A 16,077-nucleotide genomic window follows, 5' to 3' on the forward strand; every position below is an offset into this window, starting at 1 on the left:
TCAACCAAAACTCCCCCCCCCCCCCCCTTAATATTTGTTTACTCAATAGACGCAAGTGACAAGCTTTTAAATTACTCATTAAATAAATGCCACTATGTAGGCATAGTTCATACAGGCATATTCATTGACATCTGCTATTTAAATAATTTTGAAAAGACCTTGTATTTTTGCCCATATTTGTTGTAAATTCTCCATGAATGAGATTTTTATAAATCTCATTCTACATAAAATCTGTGTATTGTGTCAGGGCATGAAAATGGTTTTAGTTTATGCACCAGAGGCCTGTTAGGCCTCCTCTTAAGCAGAAACTCAGATTACCTGGTCAACCTCAGTCCAGTGGCCTATGGAGCCTGGACTTTCTTGGAATTTTAGGAGACATCTGGGATGATAGATGCAGCCTGAAAAGGACAGTAGGTTATGAGACATGCATTATTGTGTGTCAGCATAGTTCTTTCAGCATCCCACGACAGAGAGGTATATCTGGTGCCAGTGATGCCAACCCAGTAGGAATAGGACCTGACACTTTCATAGATTTCCTCCTCTCTGGATGCTTTATTGATGCCTTAAGATTTAGCTTTCATATTTTCCAGATTCTTTACTGCATTAGTATGTAACTCTGAACTTCATATAAAGTGCTAGCAAGTTCCCTTCACAATTCAGTTAGGCAAAACAATCCTTTTCCAGCCTGAGAACCAAGGACACCCTTGCAGCTTCAGGCCCAAAAAATATAAACAACAGTGAATTAAGGAGAGCAATTTGGAAGAATGGGACTTCATAACCTGAAGCTGTAATTGGACAATTAACCCCAGTATTAAATGGACCAAAACTTATAAAAGTTTGAAAACTTGTGACTCAGGGTCCATCTTGGTTGTAGCCATGCTGGGCTCTTGTACTGCCCAAGGTGAATCCTTTGAAGGCCTTTTAATAAATACTTTATTCCTTTAACACGGTCTAGCCTCTGTTCTAGGTAGCCTCTCAAGACATCATTATTGCATCAGTGGTTTGTGATTATATGGTAATTTTTAAGTAATTATGTATAGTGAAAATCAAAATCTCTATGACAATCTTAAATAAAAAAGGTGCAAATATTACTGTCACAATTCTTGGTTTTTTTTCTCTTTAACATTTTAACAGAAATACCATGTCTACTGGAGTCATAATGCTTTATTGAAAAGAATTCAAGGGCAGATTTGCGTGGTGTGGGTACAGTTTGGAGGCTGCAGTGCAATTAGTCAGTATGATGAGGGGCTGAGGAAAGTATGAGCTAACCACTGAAAATGAGCCTTGTCCACTGAAAATGAGCCTTGTCCACTGAAAATGAAAATGAGCCTTGTCAGGTGAATCACACTCCTGTCAGGAAACCAGTGGCACAGGCCAAGAGGAGCAACAGCATGCAGGCACCAGGCCAGCATGGAGGGATTTTTGTGCTGTGGCATCAGCTAGGTCAATTAAGCAAACAGTAATTTTAGAAAGACAGAATCTATAGAAAATATGGGTAGCTGAGGCTTCAAGAAAAATTGAATAACAGAGGGTGGCTTACCCAGGAAATGACGTCATGCCATTGAAAGTCTATAAATAGGAATTATAGATGGAACAAAGGTATGCCTGCAGGAAGACCAGTTTTTTAAAACTGATTAGTTTGTTTTCTAAAAAGCCATGTATAAGTTCTGAGAGTCTGACAATTGTTTTTCTCCTCAGGGTATGGGAAGATTGCCCCAAGAACTGTTGGTGGCAAGGTTTTCTGCATCTTGTATGCCCTATTTGGGATTCCACTGTTTGGGTTCTTGCTGGCTGGGATTGGAGACCAACTTGGAACCATCTTTGGGAAGAGTATTGCAAGGGTGGAAACGGTTTTCAGAGTAAGTTCACTGACAGATTTTGCTTGTGTTGTATAGCCTGCTCTTAATTTTGTTGCTATTACCTGCAGCATTTTTAATATGTTGGACACCATGAAACATGTTGAGATGATAGTTAACATCTGTAAGGATCTCTGTAGTCAGTGGAGAGAAACAGACTTCTCTAGATGATGATGCAGGGGTTATAGGTCAGACTCTGAATCTCCTTATTGAGGGTGTTGCTGGGGAATGTATCTCCTAAGTTAGTTTCCTTACAAGGAATTGTTGTAAAACAGTCTTCAAAACACCGCAAATGCTTTAGATATGTACATCTATTCACTGAAAATGGAAAGAAGGTAATTGTTCCCTCAAGGAACAGGGATGAGGTCCTGACTGTGTTACTGATACAGCCAAAAAGAGAAGCAGGAAAGCAGGGTTGCTGTTGTGAATGTAAATCTGGGAAGAGAGATGGTTGAGTGATATGCCTTCACTGCAGGGCAACAGATGTGTTGGTGTAGATCTGCAGCTCTACCACAAAAACTGTTGTAATGCCACTGGCTGAAATCATGATCACTCTCTGCCCTGCCTACCAGGAAGACATCCTACTCTAAATTTTTGTGTAGACTTCCTCATGTATGATTTCCCTTTATTTTGCCAGTTCCCTCTGGTTTTGGGTCTGAATTGCTGTAAGCAGTTCTTTTGCAAGCAGTGCCACAGACCTGGCAAATGCTGTTTTGCTAACTTGCTAATGGTTCACTTCAGGGATTCTCTCTTTGAGGCAGAACTTCTAGAGGTGACCTGTGTGATACTTCCCTTGGAAGTGGCATAATTGAAGGTAAGTCTTTCCAGGGATGGAGTGGATGAGAAGCTGCCCAAGCTGGTTAGTTTAATAGACATCTATTTCTAAAACATTCCCACAGATGAGAGCAAATTGGTTGTAACTGTTTTTGGAAGGAAGTAATTAAGTATTAGACTGAAGAATGAGCATTTTCCATTTTGATTAAATGACTTTTAGGTGTTCCAGACCAGACATAAATAGTGTATCAGAATAAATGTAGAAAAGTGACTAGTGATTATTGGTGAGTAAGCATGTACATGCCTGTCTGGAGAGCACTTCAAAAAGCTTATATTTTCATTTAATGAAAGGAATCTTATTGAAAAGTGTCTCAGTTCAGTTTGGTGAAAACACAACTAAGATCCCTAATTTATTTTTTGTCTACCTTTTTATAACACCTGCTTCACTTCAGTGGAATCTCTGAACATTCCAGCCTGCTTCTGCCCAAGAAAAATTACAATCTTGAAGTCATGATATGGATTGAAAGTCAGAAAATCTTTGATTAATTGTCAGCTGAGTGTTGTATTTCTGAGTGACATGGAGAAGATCATTAAACTGTTGGTATGACAGTTTATGATTAAAATAACCAGAGAATCACAGAATAACTGGGGCTGGAAGGGGTGTCTTGAGATCATCTAGTCCAGCCTCCCTGCTAAAGCATAGTACATACTTGAAGTATTTTAAGATTCACAGATGAGTGCTGACAGTAATGTTTCATCCAGAATATAGCCATTTGGCACATAAGATGAGTTATTTTGTTATTCAAAGTATTCTTTCATTTTCTTGAGTCAATGCAGTTGCTTGTTTCTTATAGCCATCCAAAGTATTTGTTTTCCTCCTTGGTATTTTGTCAGCTTCAAAGGAATTTGGAGATTGTGGTCTTCTTGTTTAGCCAAGATGTATGTTTATTCCTTTCATTTTGATTGTCATAAATCCATTACATTCCATTACGTCTATTATTTTGTGATTTGGTGAACAGGGCTATACATAATTTCCTTCATTACTCTTACTAATGAGTTTCAGCTATTTGAAATATTTCTGATAGAGTTTAGAATTTACATGCATCTTAGTAAATAGTCTTAATACCAGTGGTTTCACTTTGGGTGATTATTTAACATTTGGCATATGCAAAATATAATCATTATCATTTTAGTAGTTGTGTACTTTATTATCACATTATATTTACATTGTTAGGCTTCATAGATGTTTGTACCTAATCAGATGAAACCTCAAGTAGAGTAAGAGTTCTTGATTTAATGCTGAGCACTGAGAAAATTTTAACTCAATGTGTAACTCTTGTTTCTTATTTTGTAACTGTCTCCTTAATGAACTGAAATTCAGCATGTTTGTGGGTGTAAAACAACCTGTTACCACCTGTAAAGAGAGGACATACAAATTAGGAGAGTAGTTATTTAAGAAACTAAAAGGAGCAAATATAGGCTAAAAAGACACTGAAAAACATAATGACATGTTGGGTGGTGTGCCTGAAAAATCTTCTGGGACTAGCTGAGAAGTCACTGAGTGCATCAGTGCTCTAGAGAAAGTACAAACTATCTTCCTGCATTATTTGTCCTCACAGGCTATTTGGGACAGTCCAGTTTCTTGTGGAAAGAATGGGAAGAATCTTATCATGTGTATAATGCATCAAATTTCCATGTTCATACGCCTCGACACTCTGCTTCTGTATTTATATAGACTTCCTCATGTATAATTTCCAGTTGCCTCTGTTTATGCCCTTCCCTCTTAGGAATGTTGCAGGGCTGGCATCAGGGCAGTGAGAGTTCTGGAAATCCATGCAACTTTGTCATTGCCTGTACAGGTGGAAGGGCCTTGAGGGCAGTTTGATCTTGCATTGTGGTTAGGGTCATTTTTGAAGCTAGGTAGGATGCAGTATGCACACACCGGCGCATGGGAAGGAGAGGAAGAATTTTCTGTTGTCACCGCAGTCCTTTCACCCAAAGCATTTCCTTAACAAGTTTCTTGCTCCATCCAGCAGGGTATCTGTGAGCATGGAGCCTATGCCACACTAGGGACAGCTTGCCTATGGCGTTCCTCAGCATATCTGGAGAGATGAAAGGAGGATTCCTCCCAGAGGACTTGTGCTAGTGCATTTCTGCTGCCTCTGACATGACCTGGGCAGAGCTCCACCAACCTTACCTTAATTAACACCACAAATTAGACCTTAGGAATCCCACATTTAGCTACTGCAGTAATCAGCATTCTGTGGGAATTTTAAGAACAATTTGAACTACATAGAGTGAGAAAGAGATCTGCTCTTATCAAGTACACACTACCCCAACAGCATTGACAGAATATTTCAGCAGAGGAGCTGGGCACATGCCACCACTAATCTTCTAATCCAAAATGTTACCATTATTTCAGTGTGTAACTAGCCAGGAAAACAACTACTCATTTATGAGTAGGTAGGGCTGGAGGTACTTCATTGCAAAATAATGCTTTGTGGAAAATAGAATTTTTCATGTACCATTTTAGGAAACGGAGGCACTGGTAGGACGATGCTATCCCAAACACCATGCATTGAATAGTTTATGCCATCTGTCCTACTGGAATGGTTATATTTGGTGCAAGTAAATAAGCATCAACCAGGTCAGAGATGTAAACCAAAGCTTCCCCCACAAAAGCCCTGCCTTCTCAGCTCCTGGTTATTTCTGTATGTTCCATATTCAATAATCTAGGGCAAAATCTGGGTCCCAGTCTGTTTTTACATGCATGCAAGTGTGATTCCCCAGAAAATGAATATGTACAAGGCCAGACACAACAGAAATGAAATATGCATTTCAAGGTGACATAATGCCATAAAAGTAGTATTTTTGTCTTTCACGGTTTGTTCGTAAGATCCCTCATGTACGTATGTTTCTATAATAAACATTAGAGCAAAGCCCCATTCTCTTGGCATGCTCTGTACACAAAGTGTCTGCAAGCATCTAAAGATAGAAAGCACTCCATAGGCAGAGTACACTGTCACAGAACACAGCAGCTGCCATTATCATGAGTTAAATATAACCAATTCAGATCGTCTTTTTTCAAACCTTGAATGAGTGTTTAGACTCTCACCAGAAGTAGATGAGTTTAGCATAACCTGAATGATCTTCACTTATCTTGCAGTTTAGTACAGATGCAGGAATTCAGCCCGGGCACATTGAGTTTCTGAGAGCACTCCAGGATTTTCTGGTGAGGCCATTGTGAGCAGATCCTGGGCTTGGTTGCTGTTTCACTCCTCTGGTTTCCAGCAGGACACAGAGGACAGGTCTGGCAACACAGCTCTTAGACTGTGAATTGCAGTACCAGGATGTGAGCAAACAGCCAGAGACGTGAGTGGTGGCAGGGCTGCACCACTGAAAACACACTGCTTTGTGCAGAAAGGCAATGCCTCTGCAAGCACCTTGTGCTTCACTGAACCAGGGACTTGTCAGAACGGACACACCTGTTGCTTCACTTTCAGGTTTTCAGCTCAGAGAACAGTTTTTGCTCTAGTTTTCAGACACATGCTATGAAAGTGATCTACACTTAATATTTTTCTGAAAGATAACAGTACACATCACCTAACCTTGGAATTGTCCTAGGAAAAATACTTCTTAATTGGCAGATAGGGATGGAACTGGTGTAGTCACATTGAGATGGTGGAAAGATTTCTTTCAGCACCTGTCAAAGCTCTACCTTTCCTAAACTTTATTGTTAATTTTTCTGAATACATCTGATCAACTCTAGCTACTCTTTCACTTAAAGATTCAAGTTATTTTTAGAGATTTTTGGGTTCTCTGATCTCTTACTACAAAATTGACAGGAATTCCTTCTCTGAAAGTGAATAGAAAGCAGAATCTGGGAAAGAAACTTAGTATAAGACAGTAACTGTGTAGAGGAGGAGCACTTAAAAATGCAGTCTTTTTTCATAGTCTCCCCTCTGTTCATGGATTTACTCTGTTCAAGACAATCTCTTTTATTTTGTTTAATTATATCACATTACTGGCCAGCATCAGTGTGTTTTTACATCAGCTACTAAAAAATCACTGAGCATATTAATACTTTATATTTTTCTTAATATAGTGTTATTCAGTGCTATTTTCTGTAAGGAAATAGGTAAAATTAAAAAAAAAATATATTCATGTAAGTTCCACAGAGTAACTGTCTGATGCAGTGATCTATCTGCCATCTGCTGGCATCCTGTCTCTGAACAGAGCTGTCAGGACAGGGTGTGAAATTCAACCTCCTGTTGCACATTCACATTATTATTCCAAAATTATACAAGGTTTATGAGCTGAAAGTTCAGGGTTAAGACCTCAGCCTAACAATCTTCTGTCATTTCCACCAAAAAAAAGGCAAAGAAATATTAAAAATCAGTGATTAGAAAGGCAACTTACAAACTCAGAACAAATGCATGTAAACAATCTCAGTTCATGATCTGTTCTTTTGCCTGTCACACCTTAAAGGTCCTTCTAAGAGTCACATTTCCCTGAGCAGGGTTAAAATAGGGGTGCTTGTAGGCTTGATGGTGAGGGTTGTGACTTCAGGTGGTGACTCCTCATCAACCAGCGCCAAATTTGTCTCTGAATTCTGTTTTAGGTTAAACCACTGTCTTCAATATGCTGGGTTTATTCTTTGGATCACTTACCCCTTCCATTATATCTGAGCTGCAGAAAAGTATTTTTTCTGCACAGACCTAAGATAGTAAGCTAGTACTAAAAAATCAATTAAAACATCTATGGATCCCAGATTTTGATATTTTAAGCCATCTAACTGGGTATTTACTTCAGTTAGTGATGCTTACAGCTATTCCATTTCAAGGAATGCAACTTAAGTGTAGCAGACATTATGCTAATTTTGTTCTTATCCTCTGGTCTTTGATGGTGAGTATGTCATACCAGGAATGGCAAGATCAGATCCATTCAGGTACAGGGAAGCTGTGTGGAACAATCTTTTTTAACCCATTTTTGCACTCTCTGCATGGGGGGATATAGGTGTAACTCAGGCATGAGCTGAAGGAGGGAAGGGAGGAGTAACACATTACAAATTTGGCCTCTAAAATTGCTGAAGTCTATGCCATCAACCTCTGTTGGCCTTTATCTGCTCCAGTGTTTGAGAAAAGCCTATGTATGCATGGATTCCTCTTATTCAATTCGGTTTTTTGCTTCTTTTCTTTTTCCCTTGGGCTGAATACAGCTCAGCCATAGCAGAGGTTTAGGATTATAATTTTTATTTTTGTGATAAGCAACATGCATAAATTAGTGGGTCCACATCAGAAATCCCTCCGTGTGCTTTCTAGTGAGAGGAAGAAGATGGAAAAGGGCATATAAAGCCTAGAAAATGTCTGAGCCAGTGTTTCTGTATTTTCATGACACAGTACTCACATTATAACTGCAGCAAGATCCAGGCAGAGATTTACAGAAATGACATTAGAGAAAGCTACTGCTCTGTGAGAAGCTTGTTGCATATTCCATCTGGGTCTAGACAAACACCCTACAGAAATGTATTTTTATGGGGAGAAATGATGTTAAAAATAACATAAATCCTTCTTTACTCTGACCTGCATATTGTATGAGTTCAGGATTGTGTCTCCCAACCTTAGTAATAAATGTGACTGCTTACAGCTTTTAATATGTGTCTCTCCTCTGGTATTGACTACAGTTAAAAAGCAGTGGATGGATTCTGTGTCTTGTGCAGTCATAACAGCATTCCCTATAAAACATGAGAACTAAAATAACACTGAGGCACCAAGAGGTTAGAATGTAGGGGAAGCCCATATCTGGTAGAATGGTTCAACACCCTTTTTATAACACATGGAGATGTCTGAAATGTCTTCTATATTTTAATACATATTATAATTCTGCTGCTTGTTTTCAAGGAGTGTTGTCTTCTTCACTGATGTGGTGAGTAGGTCCTGGCTGGCAGCAAGCACCCACACAGCCGTTTGCTCACTCGCCTCCAATGATGGAGAGAACATGGGAAGAACAATAGAATGTTCTCTAAATAACCTCATGGGTCAAAATAAAGACAGAAAAGTCACTAACCATGGATTCTCACAGGCAAAACAATCTTGACTGGTGGACTTTAAATTAATTTATTGCCACTTAGCATAAAAAATTTAATTACTGAGTTGAGTGTTTGGAAACAAAATCTCCACAAACATTCAAAATGCCTTTCTTCCCCATTTTTCAAGCTCAGCTTCACTCCAGACACCTCTCCTCCACCCACGTTGTTACTGTGGGTCACCTTCAGTCCCTCTGGTGCAGCAGCAAATGGCGCAGGGGTTGGGGTCAGAACACAGTGGTTTCTCTGCTGTTCTGAACTCTTTTCCTCTGTTCTTTTGCTGGTCCTCCATGGGCTGCAGACCCTGCAGTACCATGGCGTTGCCATGGAGAAGCTCCCACTAACCTGACCTTGTAATTCCTTTGTTCTCTCCTCTTACCCTTGTCTTCTGCCTGTTCAGCTTTCCTGCCCTTTCTGAAACACACTTTCCCAGAGGTGCCACCATGTCATCTCAGTGGCTCAGCAGCTCCTTGAGGTGGGTCTGTTGGAGCTGACAGGAACCAATAGCGTCAGAGAACAGAGAAGAACAAAATATTGCTATATTTTTCTTAGGTGCTATGTCCAAGTCAGTAATATTTAGAATACATTTAGTTTCAGTCTCATTTTGAACATGAAGGAGCTCGAACAAGTTACGATGAAATCCGCAGTGACTGTTACAGGCAGCAAAGAGGTTGATGTGACCAAATCACTGCTGACAAAGCCAGTGCTGTGCCAGTCTTTCCATATAGCCTACTGAGAAGGGCATCACACCTTACTGTGTGTGCCAGGCTCTGGACCAGGACTGGCTTGCATTTCGCTGAGCTGAAAGACAAGCAGTGTGAACTATGACTGCCTGCACCATCCACAATAGCTTTGCAAACATATTTTGACTAAGGACATATCAAATGTTCGTGAGCTGATATATATGATATTCTGGTTTATGGCTTTGGTACAAGAACTGTCATTTCTAGTGTTAAAATATTTTGGTCTAGAGAAAGTGATTTAGAAGACAAGCTGTTTAATTAGTGCATGGGCAGAGACAATCTGTTCTGAGAATAGTTGGCAGCATGGGGAAGGGCAAAAAGTTAAGAGTTAGTGAAGGGAACAAAAGAAATACTAAAGAAATGTGGGGGTTTTTTTGAAATGTGTTTTCTGTGCTCCAAAATACAGAGCCTTTTGGAGACATGAGGACAGAACTTTCCATGCAGGTATATTAATTTTCTCTACAAATATGCCATTGGTCATCTAGCAAAAAAGGTAGCCAGCTTGCCTGGAGCCTTGGGGAGATTCGACAGGAATTCAGAAAAGGAAAAGTTTGGAAGACAGAAAAACCATCTGAGCTCACTGTGAAGCAGCAAGTGTTCCAGTGCTATTTTTGGTTTAGTAGTACTGTATACTGGAGGAGCTTTCTATGAAATGACAGGTGACACTACAGAATCTTGGAATAAGCTTATATGAAATATGCTGTTCATGGAAATATATATATTCCATGTATTTAGCATTTAGTCTAGTCTGATAAATGACTGTAGCTTCTTTTGATCCCCAACTTAATGCCTCCTCCTCCTTTTTCACAGGAATATATATCAACTGTGTGGTCTCAGTTTGCAAACTTAAAAACACTGTTTGGTGCCTTTATTGTCAAGCCTCAGGTCAGAAAAATTGTACCTCAGTTAATTCACCTGAGGAAAACAGAAAGCATAAAATAATCCACTATACTGGCTTTGATCTATTGGGCCAGAGAGAGAAAAAAGAAAGTAAAAAAACTCCAGGTTTATTTTAACTCCTGAAATTATTAAGTAAGACCAAAACTACTAAACCCCCTGTATATAAAATACAAAATGAGGCAAAAGTGAAGCTGCAGTTATTGATGGAAAAGATGGATAAGAACTAAATTCCACTGATAAGGGGGTGTTTATTGTTCTAGAGCAGATTGACAGGAGGTTGTTTGAATTCATGTAAGCAAGATGACATCAGTAATGTTTGGCCAGTTTAGCACTTAGCCACCTTGAGAATAAAATCAGTGCTGTCACTGGAAAATGGGAATGACCCTGATGGGTGCACAGAAAACTCTCAGTTCTTAGATACTTAGATTACTTCTTTGGTGTTTTCCAGATTAGTTCTAGGTGGATTTAAATTGGTCTCATTAGCCAGTACTAATTTATTTATATTTGAGGAATGTCTTACAAATTATCTGCTTCATACCTGTGGAAGGAACTTGTGGGTAAACAAACTTAAAAAGAAAAAGAGTGGAAAACATCTATTTTAAAGGTGTTTTAATTTTACTTAAACAATTATAAGATTAGCTACCTTTCCTGGAGGAAGAGGTTTGTTGTTTTTTCTTTTTGACACCCATAAAAAATTCTGTATTCATGCCACAAGATGGGTTCAGATCATTATTAGCCTGGCAGAAGTTGCTCAGCTATTTGACAATGTTTTGCTCCAAGCTGAAAATACTATATAAAAGAGAAATTTGTGTGAACTTATTCAGACTTCTCAACCCTTAGTGTTATATAATGTGATTATTTATTTATTTTATTTATTTATTTATTTATTTATTTATTTATTGTAATAATGACTTGGTGTAACACTACAGTGCATTAAATTTTTCTAGTATGTCATTATTACAATGTACATATTTCATTAGTCAGTACAATTATGCCTTAGCATTTTTATTCATCTGTAGCAGTTAGACTCTACTGTGAATTTCCTCTGAACACATGCCTAACTGTAAAAAGACCCTCCTTTTCATGTCAGTCCTGCATTTCATGTGTTATTGTTCATTAAGTAATTCTTTTTCTGAGTCCTCCTTTTGTGCTCTTTTCAGCAGCTCTAAACATGCTGTGCCTGATTCACCATCGCTTTCTACCTTCGTTTGTACCCTCAGCTGCTCTGCTTTTATGTCACTGACAAAGGTGCACTATAACCATGAGTCAGGCCTTTAACAGATCCTTTTGTTAACATTGTTACCATTTTTACTTAAAAAAACCAAAAACCTTTGACTGAGTTTATCACTCACAGACAAGGGGATGTCCTGAACATTTGTTACTCATTTGGAGGCCATTCTTTTCATTCCTGTCTCTCTTATGAGACAATTCTGACACATACAGAAAAGCATTTTAATTTTTGCTGTGTGGGGACTGGAGGAAGAATTATTATGTACAACTTTGATACCGGGCAGCTCCAAATTACTTTTTGTTCAAGGATGTCCAAGAGGCACTTGTCTGCTAACTACCAGAAGGCAAGGTTTCTGACATTTCATTTTTACATATCAGAAAACTGAAGCATTTAGTGGAAGTAAACAAGTCACCTCTGTCAAACTAGAAATTAAACATCAATTTGGTTAAATCCCTATTCTCAATGAAAAAAGGCAGGGGTGCCAGTGTTGGGCACTAGGTAACATCCATGTGATCTTTTCCTTTCACTACTTTCACTTTCCTTTCACTACTTGAATAAGTCTGAAATCCTGCCCTCATGAAGGTGTGTCCATACCTCTTAAAGAAGATAGATTGTCCTTTGGTATTTTAGCAAAATATTCAAAATGGCTCTTTGGAAAAAGAGGCAGTAAGGAATGAATTCAGATTTTATATTTTTGTGTTGCTTTTCCCCTTGGTACTTGGCAGTTTCTTCCATGTCTTATATTTGGCATTATATTACTAATCTTATTGAACTATTTCTGTTCATCCAGACACAGAAAATAAACACACACCCAAATGAAATATTAAGTGTAGGGATCATCATTAAACAGTTTCAGAACTAAAAGTATGAAATATCCCATATTTATGCTACCTGGTTCTGAATGCATCCCAGATCAGAGGAGTACTTAATGAGGGTCTGACACTGCATCTCTGAAAGAAATGCTCCCATTTTAGGGTAGCACAATGTAGCTCACAAGCTGGTTAGGTATTAACCAGTTCAGGCAATATCCCTTCTGTATATTACAAAGATAACTTCTGAGATCTTATTTCCTGTGTAGGCAATGCCTTAATCTGAAATGAAATCTCATTCCTGGGTCAAGGGAGATGCTTGATTTGAAAAACTAATTTGGAAATATGACTTACAGTGACCTCTGCATTGCTTTTCCAGAATAAATAGAGAATTTACACTGCCACTGAAATGAATCCACAGTAAGGTTTCTAGTAATTTACAGGTTTCTCATGAAACTTTATTGGGTGCTGAGTTTATTCACAGCAGAGAAAATCTGAAATAAATCTGCCAGAGTCAATTGTGTTAATCCAAGCTTGCATCAATATTAATAGAAACAAAATCTAAGTATATATTAAATAAATTGAGAGTTTATATGATTTAGGAGTGTAAAATATTACAATTACACTGGTTATATTTGAATTCAGTTTATAGAAGCCAGTAACACATACTCATTGTTCAAGAGCTTTGCGATGTGGATTTACATAGGTAATTTTATCTCAGGCTGTTTGGTATTTGACATAAATCCTTTTTTTCTGGAGTAAACCAATAACACAGTTTCTATTTTTGAAAAGGAGATTTAACCTTCATATTTGTGAATGAAAGCTGGAAAACCTGAGTCTAGAAAACCCAAAGCATGAATTATTTCTACATAAAATTGTACCTTTTCAGTGAGGGAAAAGGAGTTTATTTTCATTTTAACCTTGGTCCTGTTTGTTGAATGCTTGGTGCTGGTGAGGCAATGTGGGTGTACACATACTTGTATGGAGGTGTGAATGTGCACTTTTTCTTAGGCATTGAACCTGATATGGAGCATATTGATGCCTTTCTGAAGCTCAGGAATGTTTTTCCAGGTGGTGTTTGTGGTAGATTAGTCACTTCCTAGTACATAGAAAATGGGAACCATGATAAACTGGGGCCCAGACATGGGGGTTTACTGTTACCTGGACAGGACTCTCACTGACAGGGAGAGAGGGTTGTATTCCACACAACAAGCTCACAAAAGGCAGAAAGAGGCACACCAGGTGACACCAGCATAATTAGTGTGTCATTCACAAAGAATGCATTTCCAGAAATCCACTCAAACATTTTTTTCCTGTTATTTCCTTTTTCTAGAATAAACAAGTGAGTCAAACAAAGATCCGGGTGATCTCCACCATCGCATTCATCCTGGCAGGCTGCATTGTCTTTGTGACCATTCCTGCATTTATCTTCAAACACATCGAGGGATGGACAGCCTTGGAGTCCATTTACTTTGTAGTTGTCACTCTGACCACTATTGGCTTCGGTGACTTTGTAGCAGGTGAGCAGCTTTGAGCCAAGATGCTCTGCACAAGGGCCTTGGCTCTTAGAATTTGCTTTCTGGTGTAGAGAGGAGGCTCTTCACAATGTGTTATGTTCCAGGGAAACCATGCCAGGTGTTTCTGTTGGGATTACTGTGCAGTACAACACCAGGCTGATTTAAGGTCCAGGTGCCTTGCCATATGTAGATTGTGAGCCTTCAGCTGTGTAGATAATGGGAGCCTGGAAAGTCCTGATTATCCTTTATCATGCAATGAATTATGCAAAAGTAAAATTACTTTCCCATTGAATTAAAGATTTGTATTAGTCCATTAGTGCTCAGTCTGAGGCTGACTGCAGGAGCAAGCAGCCAAAATGATGAATGGAGGAAGCTTTTACAAAGGACGACTGAGCCATAGGTCTGTAGAATTCTCTGGTCAGATGCAGTAGTGGGCTGCTACTCCAGGAGCTGCAGCATTTCAAAACCTGCATTCTGTTTCCTAACCTTGGCAGAAATTTTGACATTGCAGTTGACCTGTAAAGAAAAACTCTTGTAGGAGAGAAGGACTAATGGGGTATGTATCTCAGTGCTTGGGGGAGACTCTCCAAGATTAATACAGTACAAGCAGGAACTATAAATGTCTACCCATATACAATTTCCAAAGAGGGAATTGAGATAGCTGGCTGGAGAGATAAGAGAGCCTTTTTTTTTCACACAGCTGCTTTGCTAACAAAAAGGTGGTTAAAATAAGTGAATTTTTTCCCATCAGTGTATGACCTCTACTCCTCATTTCTGTCAGTGGCCCTAATTAAAGGTATTAAGTTGCCTGTGTTACAAACAGTCATATTGTGCTTCTTAGTCCCTATAAACAGAATGAGTTAAAAACATCAAATAAAACTACAAAATTTTCTTTGTTGAAGGACAGTAGACAAGTCTTTTTTGTAGAGAATACTCTAATCTTCCTTTTTTATGACATACTGGCATAGAAGACATGAATTATTGAGGAAAAAAAGTCACTGAACAAAGAAAGACCCAGATATAAAAAAGAAAGTTTTAGGACCATTCAGTTACAGAAGTGATTGTGTGAGCTTTGTCCATTTTAACCACTTAGATGTGTAAAGGAATTAACTGGTATTCTTTGAGGTATCACAGTGTGAAATAAAAATAATTTACAGTATTTTTCTTAGTAATACAACATTTCAGTATTGTTTAATAATGTGATAGTAAAAAAAACTCTGAATATTAAATTGTTCTATATGCACATGATTAGGAGAACATAATCCACAGCTGGATGGCTACTAACAAGCAGGATTTTCCAAAAATCATATGGAAGACCCCGAATAAGAAAACTTCAGAGGCATTTTCATGATAAGAGTTTAAGGCAGGTGATCACCAGGAGATTTGGAGTTTATTGCTGGCTTTGAGAGAGATTTTCTGCCCCTTTTATTTTCTGCCACTTTAATCTCTCAGTATCTCTGTTCCTTCAACAGCAAATCAAAAATACTATATATTAATGGTTAAAGCAGTGTCAATGGAGCTATACTGGCTTATTCCCCTAGAACAAATCCCAACTCTTGGGAAACTGGGAGGTTTTTGTACTACAGTTGGAAATAAAATTGTGCATGGAGCCTGAAAAAACACAGTGTCTGATAGGCTGAAAAAAGTGGTCTCATGCTTTCTCAGTCACCTGATTACTCTGCAAGATAGATCCAGACAATCTGTTTCCTAGTGAGCTTCCTCAGGGACATGTATGATCAGAAGAGGCTTCTCGTACCATAGCAACAGCAGTCCCTACCTCCCATTGTGTCAGACTCTTAAAGACTGGAAAAAAATTGTGATTCATGCAGTCTATGGGGAGAGATTAACATCAAAACCAATGTTTGGGTCCCTGCCAAGTCTCAAATGTCTGACCTTCCATGGGGGTGTTCTGTAACTGCACTCATATTGAGCCTTGATAAAATTAAAGAGTTACAGAAATGTCTCAGATTGCAAAAAGCAAAAGGGGAAATGCTGAACTGTGTTGTCTGGTGATTTTAACAGGGAAAACCCCTAAAATCTCTCTGCAGTCATACAGAGGAAATATGCAGTCCTCTGCCTGAGTCTCCTGGTAGGCTTGCTCTTCGGGCAGGGATTTACACAGGTACCACCAAGGGGATGTTCACTTGCTTTGAAGGAAATAG

At 38.7% G+C, this 16,077-nt stretch overlaps 1 protein-coding gene across 1 annotated transcript in view; it reads left to right on the forward strand.

Annotated features, from left to right (window-relative positions):
- The window catches only part of KCNK10 (potassium two pore domain channel subfamily K member 10), a 56,969-nt gene that overhangs the window by 30,995 nt on the left and 9,897 nt on the right, over positions 1 to 16,077 (forward strand). Inside the window, exons 6-7 of the mRNA XM_031065011.1 lie at positions 1,699 to 1,859; positions 13,732 to 13,918. Of these exons, the coding sequence (XP_030920871.1) occupies positions 1,699 to 1,859; positions 13,732 to 13,918 (348 nt within the window). The remainder of the gene's footprint in view (positions 1 to 1,698; positions 1,860 to 13,731; positions 13,919 to 16,077) is intronic.

The sequence above is a fragment of the Geospiza fortis genome, unplaced genomic scaffold (assembly GCF_000277835.1).
Source record: "Geospiza fortis unplaced genomic scaffold, GeoFor_1.0 scaffold54, whole genome shotgun sequence".
Classification (NCBI taxonomy): Eukaryota; Metazoa; Chordata; class Aves; order Passeriformes; family Thraupidae; genus Geospiza; species Geospiza fortis.